The sequence below is a fragment of the Octopus sinensis genome, linkage group LG24 (assembly GCF_006345805.1).
Source record: "Octopus sinensis linkage group LG24, ASM634580v1, whole genome shotgun sequence".
In the NCBI taxonomy this organism is placed as follows: Eukaryota; Metazoa; Mollusca; class Cephalopoda; order Octopoda; family Octopodidae; genus Octopus; species Octopus sinensis.
In genome coordinates this window covers 6,988,825-7,009,632 of record NC_043020.1, presented here as the reverse complement: position 1 = coordinate 7,009,632, position 20,808 = coordinate 6,988,825, and the positions used below count along the sequence as shown (strand labels likewise).

General features: G+C 41.1%; 1 protein-coding gene across 6 annotated transcripts in view; it reads left to right on the top strand.

Moving 5' to 3' along the window:
* Positions 1 to 20,808, top strand: part of LOC115223875 (serine/threonine-protein phosphatase 2A regulatory subunit B'' subunit beta-like) — a 251,862-nt gene that overhangs the window by 224,208 nt on the left and 6,846 nt on the right. For all 6 annotated transcript variants that reach the window (XM_029794580.2, XM_036512676.1, XM_036512679.1 and 3 more), the window contains 6 exons: positions 819 to 975; positions 3,059 to 3,107; positions 4,807 to 4,893; positions 6,122 to 6,266; positions 8,290 to 8,439; positions 9,395 to 9,492. In XM_029794580.2, coding sequence (XP_029650440.1) covers positions 819 to 975; positions 3,059 to 3,107; positions 4,807 to 4,893; positions 6,122 to 6,266; positions 8,290 to 8,439; positions 9,395 to 9,492 — 686 coding nt within the window. The remainder of the gene's footprint in view (positions 1 to 818; positions 976 to 3,058; positions 3,108 to 4,806; positions 4,894 to 6,121; positions 6,267 to 8,289; positions 8,440 to 9,394; positions 9,493 to 20,808) is intronic.

The following is a 20,808-nucleotide window of genomic DNA, read 5'->3' as shown; positions in this document are numbered from 1 at the left end:
GCAGTGCCCTGAAGGATTTTAGTCAGACAAATTGACCCTACAACCATCAGTACTTATTTTAAAGCCTGGTACTTATTCTATTAGTCTCTTTTGCTGAACTACTAAGTTTCAGGGATGTAAAACAAACATCTCTGGTTGTCAATTGTGGTGGTGGTCATGGGGGACACAAAGACATACACACAAAGATGTAAACGGATAATCCTGTGACAGACTGGAATCTCATCCAGGGAGAATCTTGGCTTGCCCATCTAGTCAGTGGGGCCTGATGGGTATATTCATTCAAAAGCTGTAATAATAAAAGAAAGTGCACTGTGGCTAGTGATGTATAACTTATCAATACACTGATATATACATCTACATGTCTATATACACACACATGTTGGGCTCCTTTCAGTTTCCGTCTACCAAATCCACTCACAAGGTTTTGGTCAATCTGTGGTTATAGTAGAAGACACTTGTCCAAGGTGTCATGCAGTGGGACTGAACCCAGAACCCTGTAGTTGGGAAGCAAACTGTTGTAGTTAATATTGTTACTCGTGCTCGTGCAGCTTTAGGTGTTTTCGCTCAATAAACGCACGCAACGCCCGGTCTGGGAATTGAAACCGCGATCCTCTGACCGCGAGTCCGCTGCCCTAACCACTGGGCCATTGCGCCTCCACTGCTGCTACTGTTGATGTTGATACTGTTGTTGTTACTGCTGCTGTTGTTGGGTTCACTGTTGTTCTTGGTGTTAGTGTTGTTGTTGTTCCTGTTTCTGTTATTACTGCTCCTGATGATGATGCTACTGTCCTCCTCCTCCTCTTCCTCCTCCCCTCCAGACTCTCTTGTTGTTGGAAGAAGAAGACGACATCAATCAAATAACAGACTATTTTTCCTACGAACATTTCTATGTGATATATTGTAAATTCTGGGAACTGGATCAAGACCACGACCTCTACATCGACAGATCTGACCTGGCGCGGCACAACGACCACGGTACGTCACAGTCTACCTTGTCTCTCTTCTCACATTGTCTCTCACCTTTTCAGTCTTGTATGTGTCGCAGTAGTAGTGGTGGTAGTGGTAGTGGTGGTAGTTGTAGTGGGGTGGTAGTAGTGGTGCTAGCAGTTTGTAAAGAGGTTGTGCTTGTGTGTGTGTGTGTGTAGGTAGTAGTTGTAGTAAGAGGTGTGATTGTGATAGTATGTGGCATGGTGGTGGTAGCAGGTGTTGTTGTATGAGTGGTAGTAGTAGTTGTGGTAGTGTGTGATGTGATGGTGGTAGTACGAGAATGCATTGTGTCCCAGCTGAAATCAGTTCTTAATCAGAGTTACTGCCCTTGATGGGTTGGAGGGCCACGTATCTGGGTTGCACATTTTAGCATGTATATGTGTGTGTGTTTATATATATATATATATATACAGGGGTTGGACAAAATAATGGAAACACCTTAAAATTTCAAACAAATTTAATATAATATGGGGTAGGACCACCTTTGGCAGTAATTACAACTTGAATTCTACAACGAATGGACTCGTACAAAGTTTGAATTATTTCCAAAGGAATTCTTGTCCATTCTTCAGCTAAAACAGTCTCCAGTTCTTGTAGAGATGATGGTGGAGGATATCGACTCCTTGTTTGTTTTTCTAAAATGCACCATAAATGTTAAATAATATTGAGATCTGGGACTGTGGTGGCCAGATAAGATGTTTAACTTCACTAGAATGTTCCTCGTACCATTCAGTAACAACTTTAGCTCTGTGAATTGGTGCATTATTATCCTGAAAGATTGCGTTTCCTCCCGGAAACAGTTCCACAACCGTAGGATGAATTTGATCAGATAAAATGCTTAAATAGTCTTGACTATTAATTCTGCCATGAAGGGAAACCATTGAGATGGTGGATTTCCAAGATATAGCCCCCAAGATCATAGATCCTTCTCCATGTTTAACAGTTGGACGAAGGCAGTCTGGGTCAAATGCTTCTTTTGGCTGTGTCCACACATATACTCAGCTGGTGGTCAGAAATAAGGTAAAGGATGACTCGTCTGAGAAAATAACATTCTTCCACTGCTCTAGGGACCAATTCTGTAGGTTTTTACTCCACTCTAAATGCTTTGCAACATAATGTGACAGGGATTTTTCAGTTTTAGTGGGAGATACTGGCCCCATATGCTGTGCAGTGGGACTGAACCTAAAGCTGTGATTGCAAGCAAACTTCTCAACTATACCTCTACATCTGCCCTTATATCTATCACCCAGCCGTCTATCTAGCTAACCATTCCTCCATCAGTCTGTCTGTTATTTTATCTTTATTTTTCTGTCTATTTTTCTATTTATCTGTCTGTTCATCCATCCATCTCCTTGTCTATCTCCTTATCCATCCATCTCCCCATTCATCCATACGTCTCTCCATCCATCTATCCATCTGTCTCTCCATCCATCCAGCTCTCCATCCATCCATTCATCCATCCGTCTCCCCACTCATCCATCCATCTGTCTCCCCACTCATCCATCCATCTGTCTCCCCACTCATCCATCCATCTGTCTCCCCACTCATCCATCCATCTGTCTCCCCACTCATCCATCCATCTGTCTCCCCACTCATCCATCCATCTGTCTCCCCACTCATCCATCCATCTGTCTCCCCACTCATCCATCCATCTGTCTCCCCACTCATCCATCCATCTGTCTCCCCACTCATCCATCCATCTGTCTCCCCACTCATCCATCCATCTGTCTCCCCACTCATCCATCCATCTGTCTCCCCACTCATCCATCCGTCTCCCCACTCATCCATCCATCCGTCTCCCCACTCATCCATCCATCTGTCTCCCCACTCATCCATCCATCTGTCTCCCCACTCATCCATCCATCTGTCTCCCCACTCATCCATCCATCTGTCTCCCCACTCATCCATCCATCTGTCTCCCCACTCATCCATCCATCCGTCTCCCCACTCATCCATCTCGCCCTCTCCCTATCCATTTACCTGTGTCCTTTTATCTATCTATTGATAGATAGGTATATAGGTAGTCTTCTAAAGAAATAGTAAATTACACCTGATTCTCTTTCTTTTCCAGCCATGTCTTCTAGAATCGTAGATCGAATATTCTCGGGTGCTGTAACGAGGTAAGTACCAGAATCATCATCATCATCTTCCTAATTTTCTTTCAATGGTTCAGTCAGGAGTGAGTGAGAGGGCTGCTCCCATGATCCTGTTCAGGACCTCTGAGACTGGAAAGAACAGCTTGGGCTCAAATATTAGCAAAGGGGTGGACCCTGTTAAAAGTAACCTACATGCCAGGTAGTGGTGTTAAACCAGCCAACACATGGAGTTCTCCATGTAAGAACCAGAATGATTCTGTTGATGGGTTCTGACACAGTTTCTAGGGGCTAAATTTCTCTCTCAAAGTTTTGGTGAAGTTGAGGCTGTAATGGCAAATGCTTCCCTCAGGTGTCATGCTCTGGGTTTGAACCTGGAACTGTGTAGCTTTGAAGCAAACTTCTGAACCACACAGTCATGTATGTAGCTGCATTTACCATTCCAGTTTTTGGTTTTAGGCATTGTCCTAATTAACTTCTGCAGAGAATGTCTCTGGATGTTGAGACTGCCTTCTGCTTATATGTCTGTCAATGGTGACGGTGACTTATCCTACATTTTGTGAGTTGACAGATGTGGAAACAGTCCAATCCTGGAATAGCATGTCCTTGACCACAGATGACAAGGGAAGTTGCCCATTATGTTGATGGCCCTGCTTCGGCACTTCTGGAGACAGACAAGATCTGAGATGACATTGATGTCTCTTTTCCTGAAGTTTCTCACATCGGGTGAGTTCAAATTGTGCAGCTCCTTCATCGCAGAGGAAAGGTTAGGGTTAGAAGTTAACAGTTGGAAGAAGGCAATCTGGTCAAATGCTTCTTTTGGCTGTCTCCACACCTATAACTCGGCCGGTGGTCGGAAATAAGGCAAAGGATGACTCATCGAAGAAAACAACATTCTTCCACTGCTCTAGGGACCAATTCTGTAGGTTTTTACTCCACTCTAAATGCTTTGCAACATTTGTTTTTGAAAGTAGTGGTTTTTCTGATTGTAGCCCACCTGTGAAATCCAGCTTTGTGCAGCTCCCAATGAACAGTTTTTGTGAAAACTGGGTTCTCGAGGTGGTCATTAGGCTCTGCAGTTATTTTGTCTGACAGTCCCTATCTGAAAGTTTTGGGTTCTTTCAATGTGGAATGTGTGAAAACAGGAACTTACAGAACTCCTTTGACATATTTCAGTGTGGCCTTGCAGTGCAGCAAAGCTTCCCAATGCTCAGGGTCAAAGGTGTTTATGGTGCCCCAGCATTAATAAGCAGATACGGAAGTTGAGAGGAAATTTTGCGTCCCTTTACAACTGTTCCTGAAAAGGAAGAGTGATTATGCCTCGGCCCCCCCTAAAACCTTTTCCTCTGTTATTCCCTCTACCGTAGCTACAAGTATTTCTAGAGGTTGGGGAAATATAGCTGGATGTTAATTACATGTACTTAAGGTGGTCACCTCTCTTATGTCAACCACACTGCATTTCTCACTGTACTACTACTACTACTAATAATAATTAATAATAATCCTTTCTACTGGAAGCACAAGGCTGCAAATTTGGGGGAAGGGATTAAGTCAATTTGAACTCGGAATGTAACAGCAGACGAAATACCCCTAAGCATTTCGCCCAGCATGCTAATGATTCTGCCAGCTCGCTGCCTTAATAATAATAATAATAATAATAATAATAATAATAATAATGGTGATGATGATGATGATAATGTTTTTTTTTTTTTTTACTGTTTTGTAGAGGAGAGGCCCAGAAGGAGGGGAAAATGAGTTACCCCGAATTTGTCTGGTTTCTCATTGCTGAAGAAGACAAGAGACATCCAACTAGGTAAGACCTTTTTCTTTGGTTGACCGTCCAAGCATGAACACTGGACACACTAGACATCTCTTTGATAAGGAGCAGGTTTTCCTTTCACACACACACACACACACACACACACACAAACATAGGTAGCAGCTGATGACCAACTTGAATATTTCCAGGAAGAAATATACAGGCAGGTAGGGGTGGGTTGGTGACTGGAATAATCTGGTCCACAGGCTTGCAACATAGGGAATTATCAGCATCATCATTTACCATCCATTTTCCCTGCTAGCATGGGTTGGATGGCTTGACAAGCGCTGGCGGGTCACAGAGTGGCACCAGCCTCCAATTGTCTTTTTTTGCATGGTTTCTGTGGCTGGATGCCCTTCTTAATGCCAACCATTTTACAGAGTGAACTGGGAGCTTTTTACGTGGCACCAGCATTGGTAAGGTGTGTTTGTCAAGCACCCAAGAATCAGGTGATGTAAAACTGCACCGAGTGTTAGGCCTAGCGCCCAAAGACCAAGGGTAGTTTTAAACTGGACAGCGTGCTGGACCTAGTTTTCTGGGTTTGTTTCTAGATTGAAGTCACTTTCATTAACACAGCTAATCAGCATCATCATTGTTGTTTAACGTCTGTCTTCCATGCTGGCATGGGTTGGACGATTTGACAGGAGCTGGCCAGGCAGGAGCCTGCACCAGACTTCTGTGTCTGTTCTGTCATGGTTTTTATGGCTGGATGCCCTTCCTAACACCAACCACTCAGCAGAGTGGACTGAGTGCTTTTTACGTGGTCAGCTACACTGCATTTCTCACTGTGCTAATAATAATAATAATAATCCTTTCTACTGGAAGCTCAAGGCTTCAAATTTGGGGAAAGGGATGAAGTCGATTACATTGACCCCAGTGCGTAACTGGTACTTATATAATTGACCCTGAAAGGATGAAAAGCAAAGTCGAAGTCAACCCTGGCAGAAGTCAGTTTTGGTGTGGTTCTTACAGCTGGATGCCCTTCCAAATGCCAACCACTTCATAGTGTGGACTGGGTGCTTATCTAGCATCAGCATTGGCAGGGTCACCAAGTAAGTTGCAAGACGAAGATCCTTTGAGAGGGGATGGAATAGGGAATGGAGGAGGTAATTTTTTGTGTCAGATGATGAAGGCATGAACATCACATATTCTCCTTTCCTCTTCGTTCTCATTATGAATGTGATTATGTCAGTGTTGATGTGACCCTTGTTTCTATTTCCAGTATAGAGTATTGGTTCCGTTGCATGGACATTGACGGCGATGGTGTCCTGTCGATCTACGAGATGGAGTATTTCTACGAAGAACAGATGCACAAAATGGAGGCCCTCGGCATCGAGAAATTACAATTTGAAGACTGCCTTTGCCAAGTATTAACCCCTTCTTCTTGTCACCATGTTACGATCCCACACACATACACACACACTCATACATGCACATACTCGCTTTCATACACATGCTCTCTCTCTCTCTCTTTACTCTCCTTTACTTGTTTCAGTCATCTGACTGTGGCCATGCTGGAGCACCGCTTTTAGTCGAGCAAATCGACCCCAGTACTTATTCTATCGGTCTCTTTTTTGCCGAACCACTAAGTAACGGGGACGTAAACACACCAGCATCGGTTGTCAAGCAATGCTAGAGGGACAAACAGACACAATCATATACACACACACACACACATATATATATATACATATATACGACAGGCTTCTTTCAGTTTCCGTCTACCAAATCCACTCACAAGGCTTTGGTCGGCCTGAGGCATTAGTAGAAGACACTTGCCCAAGATGCCACGCAGTGGGACTGAACCCAGAACCATGTGGTTGGTAAGCAAGCTACTTACCACACAGCCACTCTCTCTCTCTCTCTCTCTCTCTCTCTCTCTCATACACTCACACACACACACACACTCAATCCCTCGACTATCGCGGGTGTTACGTTCCAAAACCCCCGCAATAGGTGAATTAGTACTGTACCGTATATATATATATATTTTTACAATTTTTATTATTTGCCTATATTTATTTTATTATAAATGCAAAACAACAAAACAGAGGAACCGACGTCAGCTTAAATCATAAACCGCGATGTGGCGAGGGATAACTGAAGTTTACAGTTTGGGTGAGAGTAATCTCCCTTTAATCCTGTTGTTTCGCAACGAACTGAACTTTCGAAAATGGTTGGCTCCAGACGTACAAACTTGTTTCTCTGGCACCTCAGCAGCCATTCGCCATTTTTATATACATACATACACACACACACACACACACACACACACACTCATCATCATCATCCTCTTCATCTTCATCTGCTTCATCTTCATCATCATCTTCATCTTCATCATCTTCATCATCATCATGTTCATCATCATCATCTTCATCATCATCTTCATCATCATCTTCATCATCATCTTCATCATCATCTTCTTCATCTCCATCATCATCTTCATCTTCATCATCATCTAGCGTCTGTTGTCCATGTTGGCTTATGTTGAATGGTTTGACCAGGGCTGGTAAGCTGAGGGGCTGCATCAGACTCCAGTCTGATTTAGCATGGTTCCTACTGCTGGATGTCTTTCCTAATGCCCACCACTCCGAGAATGTAATAGGTGCTTTTAACGTGCCACTGGCATGGGTGCCAGTTGCGTGACACCAGTATCTGCCATGACTACTATTTCATTAGGCTTCATGGGTCTTCTTCTGGAGCACAGCATATTACCAAAGGTCATGGGTCATTTGTCATTGCATCCGTGAGGCCCAATGTTCATAAGGTGCTCTTTATGTGCCAGTTATGCGACGTCGGCCTTAGTTACATTGCCTCCGTCAGGCCCAAAGCTTCAAAAGTGCTTATGTCCACTGGCACGTAAATATATATATATGAGTGGCTGTGTGGTAAGTAGCTTGCTTACCAACATCATGGTTCCGGGTTCATTCCTACTGTGTGACACCTTGGGCAAGTGTCTTCTACTATAGCCTTGGGTCGACCAAAGCCATGTGAGTGGATTTGGTAGACGGAAACTGAAAGAAGCCCGTCATATGTATGTTTGTGTGTCTGTTTATCCCCCCAACATCGCTTGACAACTGATGGTGGTGTGTTTACGTCCCCATAACTTGCGGTTCGGCAAAAGAGACCGATAGAGTAAGTACTAGGCTTCCAAAGAATAAATATTGACTTTCTACCTCACCAGGTATTGTTATTACAGATACCAGTAATATACTGCAACTCAAGTCAATTCAACCAGCTCTAATATCCTCCTCTCTCTCTCTCTCTCTCTCTCTCTCTCTCTCTATCTCACTACAAAAAAAAAAATGAATTTTTTTCCCCAATAATTACTTTGATAAGTTGTCTCCCTTAACAGCCAGTTTTATTTGCGTTTTTCTTTGTAACCTTCAGATGCTAGATCTTGTCTGTCCAGAAGTGCCAGAGAAAATAACTCTCCACGATCTCAAATCCTGCAAGATGAGTGATGTTTTCTACGATACGTTCTTCAATTTGGACAAATTCCTTGATCACGAGCAACGAGATCCTTTCACAAATTTACGGGTAGGTTAAGCTTTTTTTCTTGTTTTGTGCCCGTCTTGGTTTCCTTGTCTCTGTATTTTCAAGTATGCATACAATTACGTGTGCATATATATATATATATATATATATATATATATATATATATATATATATATATACGTACATAGGCGTAGGAGTGACTGTGTGGTAAGTAGCTTGCTTACCAACCACATGGTTCCAGGTTTAGTCCCACTGCGTGGCACCTTGGGCAAGTGTCTTCTACTGAAGGCTGACCAAAGCCTTGTGAGTGGATTTGGTAGACAGAAACTGAAAGCAGCCTGTCGTGTATATGTGTTTGTGTGTGTGTGTGGTGTGTGTGTGTGTGTGTATATGTTTGTGTGTCTGTGTTTGTCCCCCCAACATTGCTTGAGAACCGATGCTGATGTGTTTACATCCCTGTAACTTACCAGTTCGGCAAAAGAGACCAATAGAATAAGTTCTAGGCTTACAAAGAATAATCGCCACCAGACACTAATACTCTTCTTTGGTGGAACATAACGATGAACGAAAAGCCACGAAGCATTTTGTCCAGCATGCTAACGATTCTGCCAGCTTAAAAGAAAATAATAATAATAATAATAATCCATTCTATTAAAGGCACGAGGCATGAAATTTGGCAGGAGGGGACTAGTTGATTACACTGACCCCCAGTGTTCCACTGGTACTTAATTTATCAACTCCACAAAAGGATGAAAGGCAAAGTTGACCTCCGCAGAATTTGAACTCGGAATGTAGCGACAGGCGAAATACCAGCGTGCTAGCGATTCTGTCAGCTCACCATGTTGTTGTTAATAATAATAATAATAATAATAATAATAATAATGGTTTCTGATTTAGGCACAAGGCCAGCAATGTTGAGGGTTAACAATTCCACTAGCTTGTCCCCTTAATGATAATAATGTTAGTCACCACAATCTTCTGCCTCCATTTCTTGCAGGACCCAGAGACAGATGGACCCGAAATGACAGACTGGGAGAAATATGCTGCTGAAGAATACGAGAACCTCCTGGCTGAAGTTGGTGTTAATGAAGACATGTGAGTATTTAATAATAATAATAATAATTGTGTACAGTGCTCAGGTGCACTACAATTCATCTAAAGTGTATATATAATCAGGTGTAGTTTCGGCGGATTTCGGAAAGCATGAGGGCCTTAAAGGATGCAGTGTCATGGCAGTCAACAACTGACGCAGGCAGTTTATTCCATGCTTCAGCAACTCTGAGCGTGAAAAAATGTTTCCGAAAGTCATGGGAGCTGTGTTGTTTTCTGACTTTGTGGGCATGTCCACGTGTGTAAGACACATGGAGATCAAAAAGGTGTTCAGTGTTGTTGTTGGTGAGGTGGTTGATAACTTTGTGGGTGTTTACCAAGTCCGTCGCCAGAGCTTCAGTGAATCCATGCCCAGGGAAACAAGGCGCTCAGAATATGGTAGGTGTCTGATGGAGGGTATGCGTTTGGTTGCACGTCTCTGGACAGATTCCAGGAGGTCAATGTTCTGAGCAAGATAGGGGTTCCAAACTGATGATGCGAATTCCAAGTGTGGTTGTACCATAGCTGTATACAGTTTTAAATAGATGGCTGGAGAGCGGCTAACAAAAGTCTTGCTGAGTGATGCCAAGACACCCTCGGCCTTCTTGACAATTTTAGAGATATGCTTTTTTAATATTCCAGCCTTTCACTGGTTTTTGTTGTGGGGATGTGGTGGTGAAATCCTGTTCCAGCAGGTGTGACCATTTCCCAGAATTTCTTTATCTGCGGCAGCATTGTCCAAAGTTGCCTTCATTTCCTTGTTTTTATGTTTTCTTTTGTTTTTGGTTTTTTTTTTTGTCATATTGGTACCAATTAGAAAAGACTTATTGGATCTTTTCGGTTTGAACGGCAGTTTTTAAAAATAATTTCTAGGTAACTAAAAAATTTTAAACTTCGTATACTGGTAGAATATGTTTATAAAACATCTTTTTCTCTTGGCTTTCTTGAGAAAACTCTGTAGTTTGAAACATATTTGCTGTTTTTTTTCTTCAATTTCTGCAATTTCAACCAATCAATGACCGTCTATTGAGGTAAAAAAAAAAAACATTGTGCCGTATGAATGTCCCTCGTTTAAGAAACAGATTGGGTTTATTTACATTTGTGAAGAAAAAAGATACCCTTCCCCCACCCCTAACCCTAAACCCTAACTAACCCTAAACCCTAAAACAAATTGAAATGCAATAGATTGATACTGGGGTCATAATTATGGGTGACAATTTCATATGACACCGCTCGAAAAAAAACTGCCGTTCAAACCGAAATGATCCGTTACTTATTGAGGTTGTATTATGAGGTCTGATGTCTTTCTTGGCACCAACCATTATTTGGATTTTTACTCTGGCCAGGTAACCATGAACCTCCTCTATAGCAAGACACCTGTTTCTGCCTCTCTATAACCTTTCATCACCTCCTCCAATGACCCTCCCTCCTCTCACATAATTCCTTGTCTTGCGACTTACTTGGTGACCCTGCCAATTCTGGTGTCACGCAAAAAGCACCCAGTCCACACTGTTAAGTGGTTGCCATTTGGAACGGCATCCAGGTGTAGAAACGTTGCCAAAATGGACCTCACCTGTGCTGGTGCCACGTAAAAAGCACTTGGTCTAGTCTGCAGGATGGTTAATGCTAGGAAGGGCATCCAGTGGTAAAGACCCTGCCAAAACTGACCTCGCCTGTGCTGGTGCCACGTACAAAGCACTTGGTCCACTCTGCAGGATGGTTAGTGCTAGGAAGGGCATCCAGTCGTAATGACCCTGCTAAAACTGACCTCGCCTGTGCTGGTTCCACATAAAAAGCACTAGGGCATCCATCCGTAAAAACCATGCAAAACAGATACAGTAGCCTGGTGCAGCCTTCTACCTGTCCAGCTCCTGTCAAACCATCCAACCAATGCCAGTGCTGGAAAGCAGACGTTAAGCGGTGATGATAAGTGAGGAACCTTATTGTAGCTCTAGGCCAACCAAAATCTTGTGACTGAATTCGACTAACAGTATCTAATAGAACCTTACTGGGCGTGTGTGTGTGTGTGTGTCTGTGTGTGTGTTTATAATTGTGCTTCTTTGAAAAGCGATGAACTACAAGCAGTGATGTTAATTCTTCAGCTGGCACGACATATTAAAAAAGAACAAACACATCACACGTCAGTTAATTGCGAAGAGATTTATTCTGTAAGGGGAATTAACTCCAGCACATTTAAACGGAAGTTGCGTCCCTTTGGGTTGTTAGGAAATATTAATTTAAAATATCTTGGGGTGATTAAAACTTCTGTGCTGGAAGAGAGGAGATATCGAAAGTGTCTTGCTAAGGGACGACCAAAGCCTTATTAGGGGATTTGATAGACGGAAACTGAAAGAAGCCCATCGTTAGACGACGTATGGGGGTTTGGCAATTTCTTACCGAACAACCACACGGATAATTTGTTTATAGTGATCAGATGTTTGTGTAGACATAAACTCCCTCTCTCCATCAGATCGACTTTACCTGTACAGGTGCACGACGTGTCTTTAGGCAGGTGACGAAATGATCGCAGAGCAGCGTGGAATGAAGTGTTTCGTTCAGAAACACCATGCAGTGACAGGTGTGGGAATCGAACCCACGATCTCACAATCGTGAATGTGACACCTTAACCACTAAGCCATGCTCCTTCCGTACTTCATTATATATACATATAATGGCCCAGTGGTTAGGGCAGCGGACTCGCGGTCGTAGGATCGCGGTTTCGATTCCCAGACCGGGCGTTGTGAGTGTTCATTGAGCGAAAACACCTAAAAGCTCCACGAGGTTCTGGCAGGGGGTGGTGGCGACCCCTGCTGTACTCTTTCACCACCCTTTCTTCTGTTGGCCTGCTCGCTTAGCCAGCGGGGTGGCGTCATTTGAAGGCTAAAACAATGCGAAACGCATTGTGACCAGCGATGTGTAGCAACATCTGATAGTCTGGTCGGTCATGTGATCACGTGATATATATATGTGTGTGTGTGTGTGTGTGTGTGTTTATGTAGGCGCAGGCGTGGCTGTGTGATAAGAAGCTTGCTTCCCAACCACATGGTTCCGGGTTCAGTCACACTGCATGACACCTTGGGCAAGTGTCTTCTATAACCTTGAGCCAACCAACGTCTTGTGAGTGGATTTGGAAGACGGAAACTGAAAGAAGCCCATCGTGTACATGTTTGTGTGTCTGTGTTTGTCGCCCCTTCATCACTTGACAACCGGTGTTGGTGTGCTTACGTCCCTGTAACTTTTTGATTCAGCAAAAGAAACTGATAGAATAAGTACTAGGCTTACAAAGAATGTCCTGGGGTAGATTTCTTCAGCTAAAGGCGGTACTCCAGCATAGCCACAGACAAATGACTCAAACAAATAAAATATATGTATGAATTCAGGGTATAAGTAGTGGTTCACCAAGGGTCAGTCCTCAGCCCCCTCCTGTTCATCATAGTCCACTAGGCAATAACGTAAGAATTTAGTCGAGCTGCCCCTGGGAGCTCCTTTTGCTGATGACTTTGCTCTTATATCTGAATCACTACCAGGATTTTGATTTGTCTCTGTTAAACAGCTTTCAAATTCAATGGGGCATAGCAGTTTTATGGGAATAGATGCAATGAAGAGGTATTGTTCATTGTGGTGCCCAGTCTACCTAGCTGTAAACTGGTACCATGGTGAAGAGGTACAATTCACTGCTGTTCTCAGTTTACTTGGATGTAAAAAGGCACCATGCAGGAGAAAGGAAGAGGCACGGTTCATTGGTGTGCCCAATCTACCTAGCTGTAAACTGGTACCATGGTGAAGAGGTACATTTGATTAAAGTGCTTAGTTTACACAGGTGTAGAACAGGCAGCTCCTAGTTAGCCACTGTCTAACTTCAGACACCCTTTAACTGTTTCGGTGGGCCCATAATGGTCGGTCTACCCTGGGGTGTTTGGGCTCAATTTGACGCTTGGCATAAAAGGAAAGGAAAACACAAGATTCCATTGAAAAATAAAAGTATTTTTTTAAAAAATAAAAAAAATCCTTTTCTACTTTTGGTACAAGGCCTGAAATTTTGGGGGAGGAGTTAAGTTGATTACATCGACCCCAGTACTCAATTGGTACTTTATCTATCGACCTTAAAAGGATAAAAGGCAAAGTCGACCCCTGGCAGAATTTGAACTCAGAACGTGAATGAAATACTGCTAAGCATTTCGCCCTGTGTGCTAACATTTCTGCCAGAAATCAAATAACATCCTTTCTACTAAGGTACAAGGCCTGAAATTTTTTTTGGGGGGGTGGAGGGTGGGGAACTAGTCGATTATATCAACCCCAATGTTTCACTGGTACTTAATTTATTGACCCCGAAAAAATGAAAGGCAAAGTCAACCTCGGTGGAATTTGAACTTAGAATGTAGTGATAGGCGAAATAACACTAAATATTTCAACCAGCGTGCTAACAATTCTGTCAGGTCACCGCAAGATTAATGGTTGGGAGTTTGTGATTTACTCAAAGTTGTTGCCCTCGGCTTCCACCACGGCTTCGGGATGGTTCTGGAACCTGGGACATGCATTCATCACTATTGTACCTGGGAAGATTTTAAAAATCTCTCTTTGATCTTGGCCACCAGATTGGCTTTGATGTTGCAGGTCAAACAGTTGGGTGTGTGTTTCTTAAATGCACCTCACACAGAGTAAGCCATGGGATTACAATTAGAAGAATTAGGGGCCCAGAAGTTGGGGCTGGTGAAGTTGTAGAAATTCCCTGACAATCACTTCTGACTCTATCTGGAGGCATGGCAAGGCGCCAAATCCTGCTGCAGAGTTGAACTGGAATTACCACCAGTACTACAACCATGTCCCTCGGATCACCACTGCCATCATCATTTACACCACTACTATCATTCCGTCCTCACTTTGCCTTTCATCCTTTTGGGGTCAATAAATTAAGTACCAGTCAATGTAATCAACTAGTCCCCCCCCCCACACCAAATTTCTGGATTTGTGCCTTTACTAGAAAGGCCTTTTACAATATTCTTAAAGCCAAGAATTTTTAGGCACCCCCCATGTGTGTGTGTGTGTGTGTGTGTATATATATATAATATATATATATATATATATAAGTGGCATTTTGTCCGTTTCCTGTTGTTACTACTACTACTACTGCCACCAACACTATCATCTCCCACAGCAAAAGTTTCAGGATGAGAAAGAGTGGGCAGAGGGGGGGGGGGATTGGTGGTGGAACAGGGTGACACCAAAATATCAAGTTTGAGATGTTTTGACATGGAAGTGTCAAAAGTCCTTGCGTGAGAAATCCGGTTTCCAGTGATTCTGTGTCTGTTATGAAATCTCAACCTTTCAAACAATGTACAATATTTGGCACCAGTCTGTTATTCTTTTACACTTTCTCACGTTCTGTGTACGTGTTGTGTGTGAAAATATTAGGCTATCTTTTTTTTCTTACCATAATTGATTGCATATAAGATACATTTTTTCCCAATAAAATTTCTCAGAAAATTTGCCCTATTTTTTATATTCAAAGTGGAGTCACTCTTAAGCTAATTTTCTCCATAACACTCACTATTATAAGCTAATTTTAATCCAGACGGTCTCTTCTGTCTATCCTAACTCCATAATAATATTTTCTTAAACATTATTATTATTTAACGTAAAGTGTACTAGCCATCTGAATATGGCTAGCCACTGGGGGTGGGTGTTACTGAAGCTTTTAGCCCCAGGAGATCGTCGTCTCCAGCTAGCTTTAGACACACTTTCTGTGCCCTTATGGTATTTGCAAAGGGAGGTCATCCCCTCTCGAAAACCTAAGTGATACATACGGACTATAGTTTCGAGGTTTTTGCCTCTCGTCAACGTATGGTAAACACTGGTTTTCGATTAAGGAGACCTGTTTGCAAATATCTATTTAATGTTTTTCCCAGCAACCACAGTCACTGATTTAGAAAAACTGTATTATTATTATCTCTGCTTTAGCGAAGGCAGAAGTATTGTTTTAATTTCCGTTTGCTTGTTTGTCCATGTACAAGATATCTCAAGAACCACTGGATGGATTCAGATGAAACTTTCAGGGATGTTTGGCTCTGGGACTAGCACGAACTGATTAGATTTTGGGATTAATCTGATACCAGATTAGGTTTCTGGATTATTTTTCCTGTTTTTTTTTTTTTACTTAATTTTTGAGATAGTGGTTGGGTTCATTTTTAGTATTCCCATTTGTGAGAGCAGTTGAGTTTACTTCAGATATTCTCATTTTAAAAATCATCTCTGGCTGATCGCTGATAGGATGTTGGTGTTGCTTGGCAGAGGTCTGAGTGCTCATTATTATTACTATTTTGGTGGCAAGCTGGCAGAATTGTTAACATGCTGGGCAAAATGCTTCGTGGCGTTTTGTCCAGCTTCAAGGTTGACTTTGGCAGCGGTTGAATTCCGAGCATGGGGTTGGGCAGTTTGACAGGAGCTGGCCAGACAGGCTCTGGTTGTCTGTTTTGGCTTGGTTGCTATGGCTGGATGACGTTGCTAATGCCAACCACTTTACTGAGTGGACTGGGTACTTTTCACATGGCCTGGTATGGTTCATTTATTATGATATCAACTACACACACCTACACACACATAATATACATCATCATCATCTGATGTCCACTTTTCCATGCTAGCATGGGTCGGGCAGAATTTGTTGAGGCAAATTTTCTGCAGCTTGATGTTCTTCCTGTCACCAACCTTCACCTGTTTCCAAGCAAAACAAGGTTACATTTTCTCACGACCAGACACGTTTTTCATGCAAGACTGGAAACAAACAATCCCACTTTTGTGATGGTGAAGCTTGTTTACAATCATCACATATTATCAATATAAAATTACACACACATGCACAGACACATAGCAGGCTTCTTTCAGTTTCCATATACCAAATTCACTCACATGGTTTTGGGTGGCCAGGGCTGTAGCAGAAGACAATTGCCCAAGGTGGTACGCAGTGGGACTGAACCAGAAAACATATGGTTGGGAAGCGAGTTTCTTAACTACAAAACCACACTTGTCCCTGAGAGTGTATATATATAATTCAAATAGAGGTTATATTAGCTTCCTGAAGGGATGACATCATCCAAGGAAATACTGGGTCAATACCTATGCTTTTGTTGGGAGGTTAATATCCTTAAAATAATTGGTTTATATATAAACCATGGTTTATAATCATGCAAGAGGTTAGTAAGAGTTTATTATCAGCATAAAATCGATCATTATTCCTTGCAGCTGTTTCAGTTAAGCTTAGTGAAGTTAAATAACTATTAAAATCATATTTCTGAGCTTAATCTTTTCAGAGGGAGAAAGAAATATACCCTTAGGTAGTTTGTCTGTGTTAGTTTTTTGAATCATCACGGCAGACTCGTATGTATATATACATATATATATCAGCTGAAATTGCGAGGATGATTCGGTTCTTGACTGAAGATTGAAGGCTTCGAATGTCCCGTCCGTGTTTTTGTATCGTCTTCTAAATGTTTTGCGTTCTTGTCCCAGTTTGTATTTTTTACATATATGTATATATATATATATATATATATATATATAGTGGAGGCACAATGGCCCAGTGGTTAGGGCAGCGGACTCGCAGTCAGAAGATCGCGATTTCGATTCCCAGACCGGGCGTTGTGAGTGTTTATTGAGCGAAAACACCTAAAGCTCCATGAGGCTCCGGCAAAGGGTATTGGCGACCCCTGTTGTACTCTTTTGCCCCAACTTTCTCTCACTCTTTCTTCCTGTTTCTTGAGTAACGCTGCGATGGACTGGCGTCCCGTCCAGCTGGTGGGGAACACATACGCCACAGAAACTGGGAAACCGGGCCCATGAGCCTGACTAGGCTTGGAAAGGGCGCATATATAATAAATACACACACACATAATGCATTAATTTATGCACCTTCTCTGAAGAAGTGCAGATGGCAAATTCATTTATTTGCACTTTGATACAGAAACTCGTTTGAGGGTAACCACAAAAATACTTATTATTTTCATTCCCTTTGAAATTGCTCTTATTCATGGTTTGGTCTGTGACTGCCCTTTCTAGCATGTAAGGTGTCCTGTCAAAGGTCACCTCTTTCGTGTGTAAATATGTAAATTGTTTATACACTATTACATATATATATATATATATATATATACACACACACACACACATATATACACATCTGCCTGCCTAGCCACCTTCCTCACCACATGGCTAGCTTCCTTCCCCCCCTCCTCCTCATCATCATCATGTTCTATTGTACATTTTTGGTAACAGTTAAGTTGGGGTGGGCTTGGGCGGAGGTGCTCTGTAATGATTTGGTTTGTTTCCTGGTGTCTGTTGCACTCGGTCTCAACCGTGAACCTACTGACAACCATTGGACCCCATAACCCACATACTGTGTGTCCATGTGTGAGTGTATATATCATTGTATTCTTTTACTGCTTTCAGTAATTTGACTGTGGCCATGCTGGGGTAACAGCTTGAAGGGTTTTTAGTCGAACAAATAGATGCCCAGGACTCATTAAAACCTAGTACGTATTGTTGGGGATGTAAACATATCGGCACCGATTATCAAGTGCTGATGCAGGGACAAACACGCATAAATATATATAAATAAATATAAGTTGGCGCGAGTACGATGGTTTTGAAAATTTTAGGGCAGATATTCCTAGGGCATAGATACAGATGCCTCATGTATATCCGTCTCTCCTGGCCTCTTTACCGACGAGGTGTAGCCTTTGGTGGATTGACTTAATTTAATTTAATTAAGCTGGTTTGCCATTAAAAACACCGAAACAATGCATTGTCTGAAGATGATTTAGGGTAAATGTTTTTAAATTTTCTCTAATTTCTGAATTACTACTACTTGGCGGTTTGAGTCCTGGCTGCTCTTTCTAGTGGGTCGAATGGCCTATTAAGGCCATTCCTCAATTGTTAAATAAATATATATATATATATATATATATATATATATGATGGGGTTCTTTTAATTTCCATCTACCAAATTCACTCACAAGGTTTTGGTTGGCCTGAGGCTGTAGAAGACACTTGTCCAAGGTGCCTCACGGTGGGACTGAACTCATCATTGTTTAACGTCTGCTTTCCATGCTGGCATGGGTTGGGCGATTTGATTGAGGTCTGGCGAACCAGATGGCTGCACCAGACTCCATTCTGATTTGGCATGATTTCTACAGCTGGATGCCCTTCCTAACACCAACCACTCTGTGAGTGTAGTGGGTGCTTTTACGTGCCACCGGCACGAGGGCCAGTCAGGCGGTACTGGCAAAAATGTGTGTTTGGTATTTAATTTTATTGATTTTGCTAGGATTTGAACCTGGAATGTAGGGAGCTGGAGCTGATACTGTAGTGTCATTTTGTCTATTACTGTAATGGTTCTGCCAATAGATACAGGGAAGGACAGATATAGATAGATAGAGTGGTGGGTGAGTAGATAGATATCTATATAGATGTAGATAGCTGGCTGAGAGCAGGATAGACATACACATAAATGGTTGGCCGGGCAGATGGATGGATAAATACAGAGGTAGATAGATAGGTAGCTAAATGGATAGGTAGGATGACAGAAAAAGAGACAGACAGAATTGAAGTGATAGATATAGATAGGTAAGTAGATAGATAGATAGATAGACAGAATGATAGTGACAGACATAGATAGATAGATAGATATAGATAGGTAAGTAGATAGACAGAATGATAATGACAGAGATAGATAGATAGGTAGATAGAATGATAGTGACAAATATAGATAGATAGATAAAGATAGACAGTTAGATAGATAGACAGATAGATAAAGATAGGTAGGTAGGTAAGTAGATAGATAGATAGATAGAATGATAGTGACAGACATAGATATAGATAGGGTAGTAATTGAAAAACAATGATTAAAGTGCCAGTTGTATGTAAATAGAGAACCACAACACCAGTAATATCTATTAATATATATATATATATATATATATATACACACACACATGCATACATGCTCATGCACACACACACACATGCTCATGCACACACACACACACACAACTATCACCATTGCTTCTGCTGCCGCTAATCCATAAATCACAATAATAAGCACACTTCACTGGGACTTGTAATTTACTGAAGGGTTTGGCATGGTTGGGGTGTAACTTCTGTGTGTGTGTTTTTAGCTATAAATTTGATTTTGCTTTTCATAATTTTGAAATAATTACAATTTCAGATATCACATGCACTCTCTTATGTGTTTGTGTGTATATATATATGTGTGTGTGTATATATATATATATGTGTGTGTGTGTGTATATATATATATATATGTGTGTGTATATATATATATATATATATATATATATATATATAGGTGTGTGTGTGTGGAATTTTTCAAATCTTTTGAAGTGGTTCAGCATTAGATGAACAGTGTACAAACGTGTTGCTGTCTGTGTTTGTGTATATATATATGTATACATACACATTAATATATATGTATATATACACACATACATATTAATATATATATATAATATATACACATACATACATATATATATATATATATATATATATATATATATATATATATATATATATATATACACACACACATACATACAAATATATATATATATGACAGAGAGAGACATACATGAATTTATGTATATATACAGATGCATACATACATGTGTGTGTACATGATACATATATATACACCTGGTTGTTCCACTGTTATTATTATTATTAACTCTGTATTTATGTACTGAGTATCATTATTTTCTTTGTATTAAAAATGTTTGTGTGTATATGTGTATATAAACATGTATAAATGTATATATATATATATATATATATATATTATATATATATAAACATGTATAAATATATATATATATTTTTAAACATGCATAAATGTATGTGTATATATATATAAACATATATAAATAAATATATCTATATATAAACATAAATAAATGTGTATATATATATAATATATATATATACACACACACACACACACACACCACACACACACACATATAATATAATATACTGCACACTGACATGTTTTTATGTGTGTGCACTTTCAAAATAATTTACTCCACACTAAAAATGCATGTACGTGTGTGTGTATGTATATATACAAACGCACACACACACACACAGTTTCCCCTACTGTTCCTAATACCTAAAATGTGTGTGTGTAATTCATTCTGCCAGTATAGTAATTTATTAGGGCAATATTTGCTGTCAGCAACTAAACATAAACCAGCAAAGAATATCGAAGCGAAAACAAATAAACCAAGCGAATAAAAACAAACGAACGGGCGA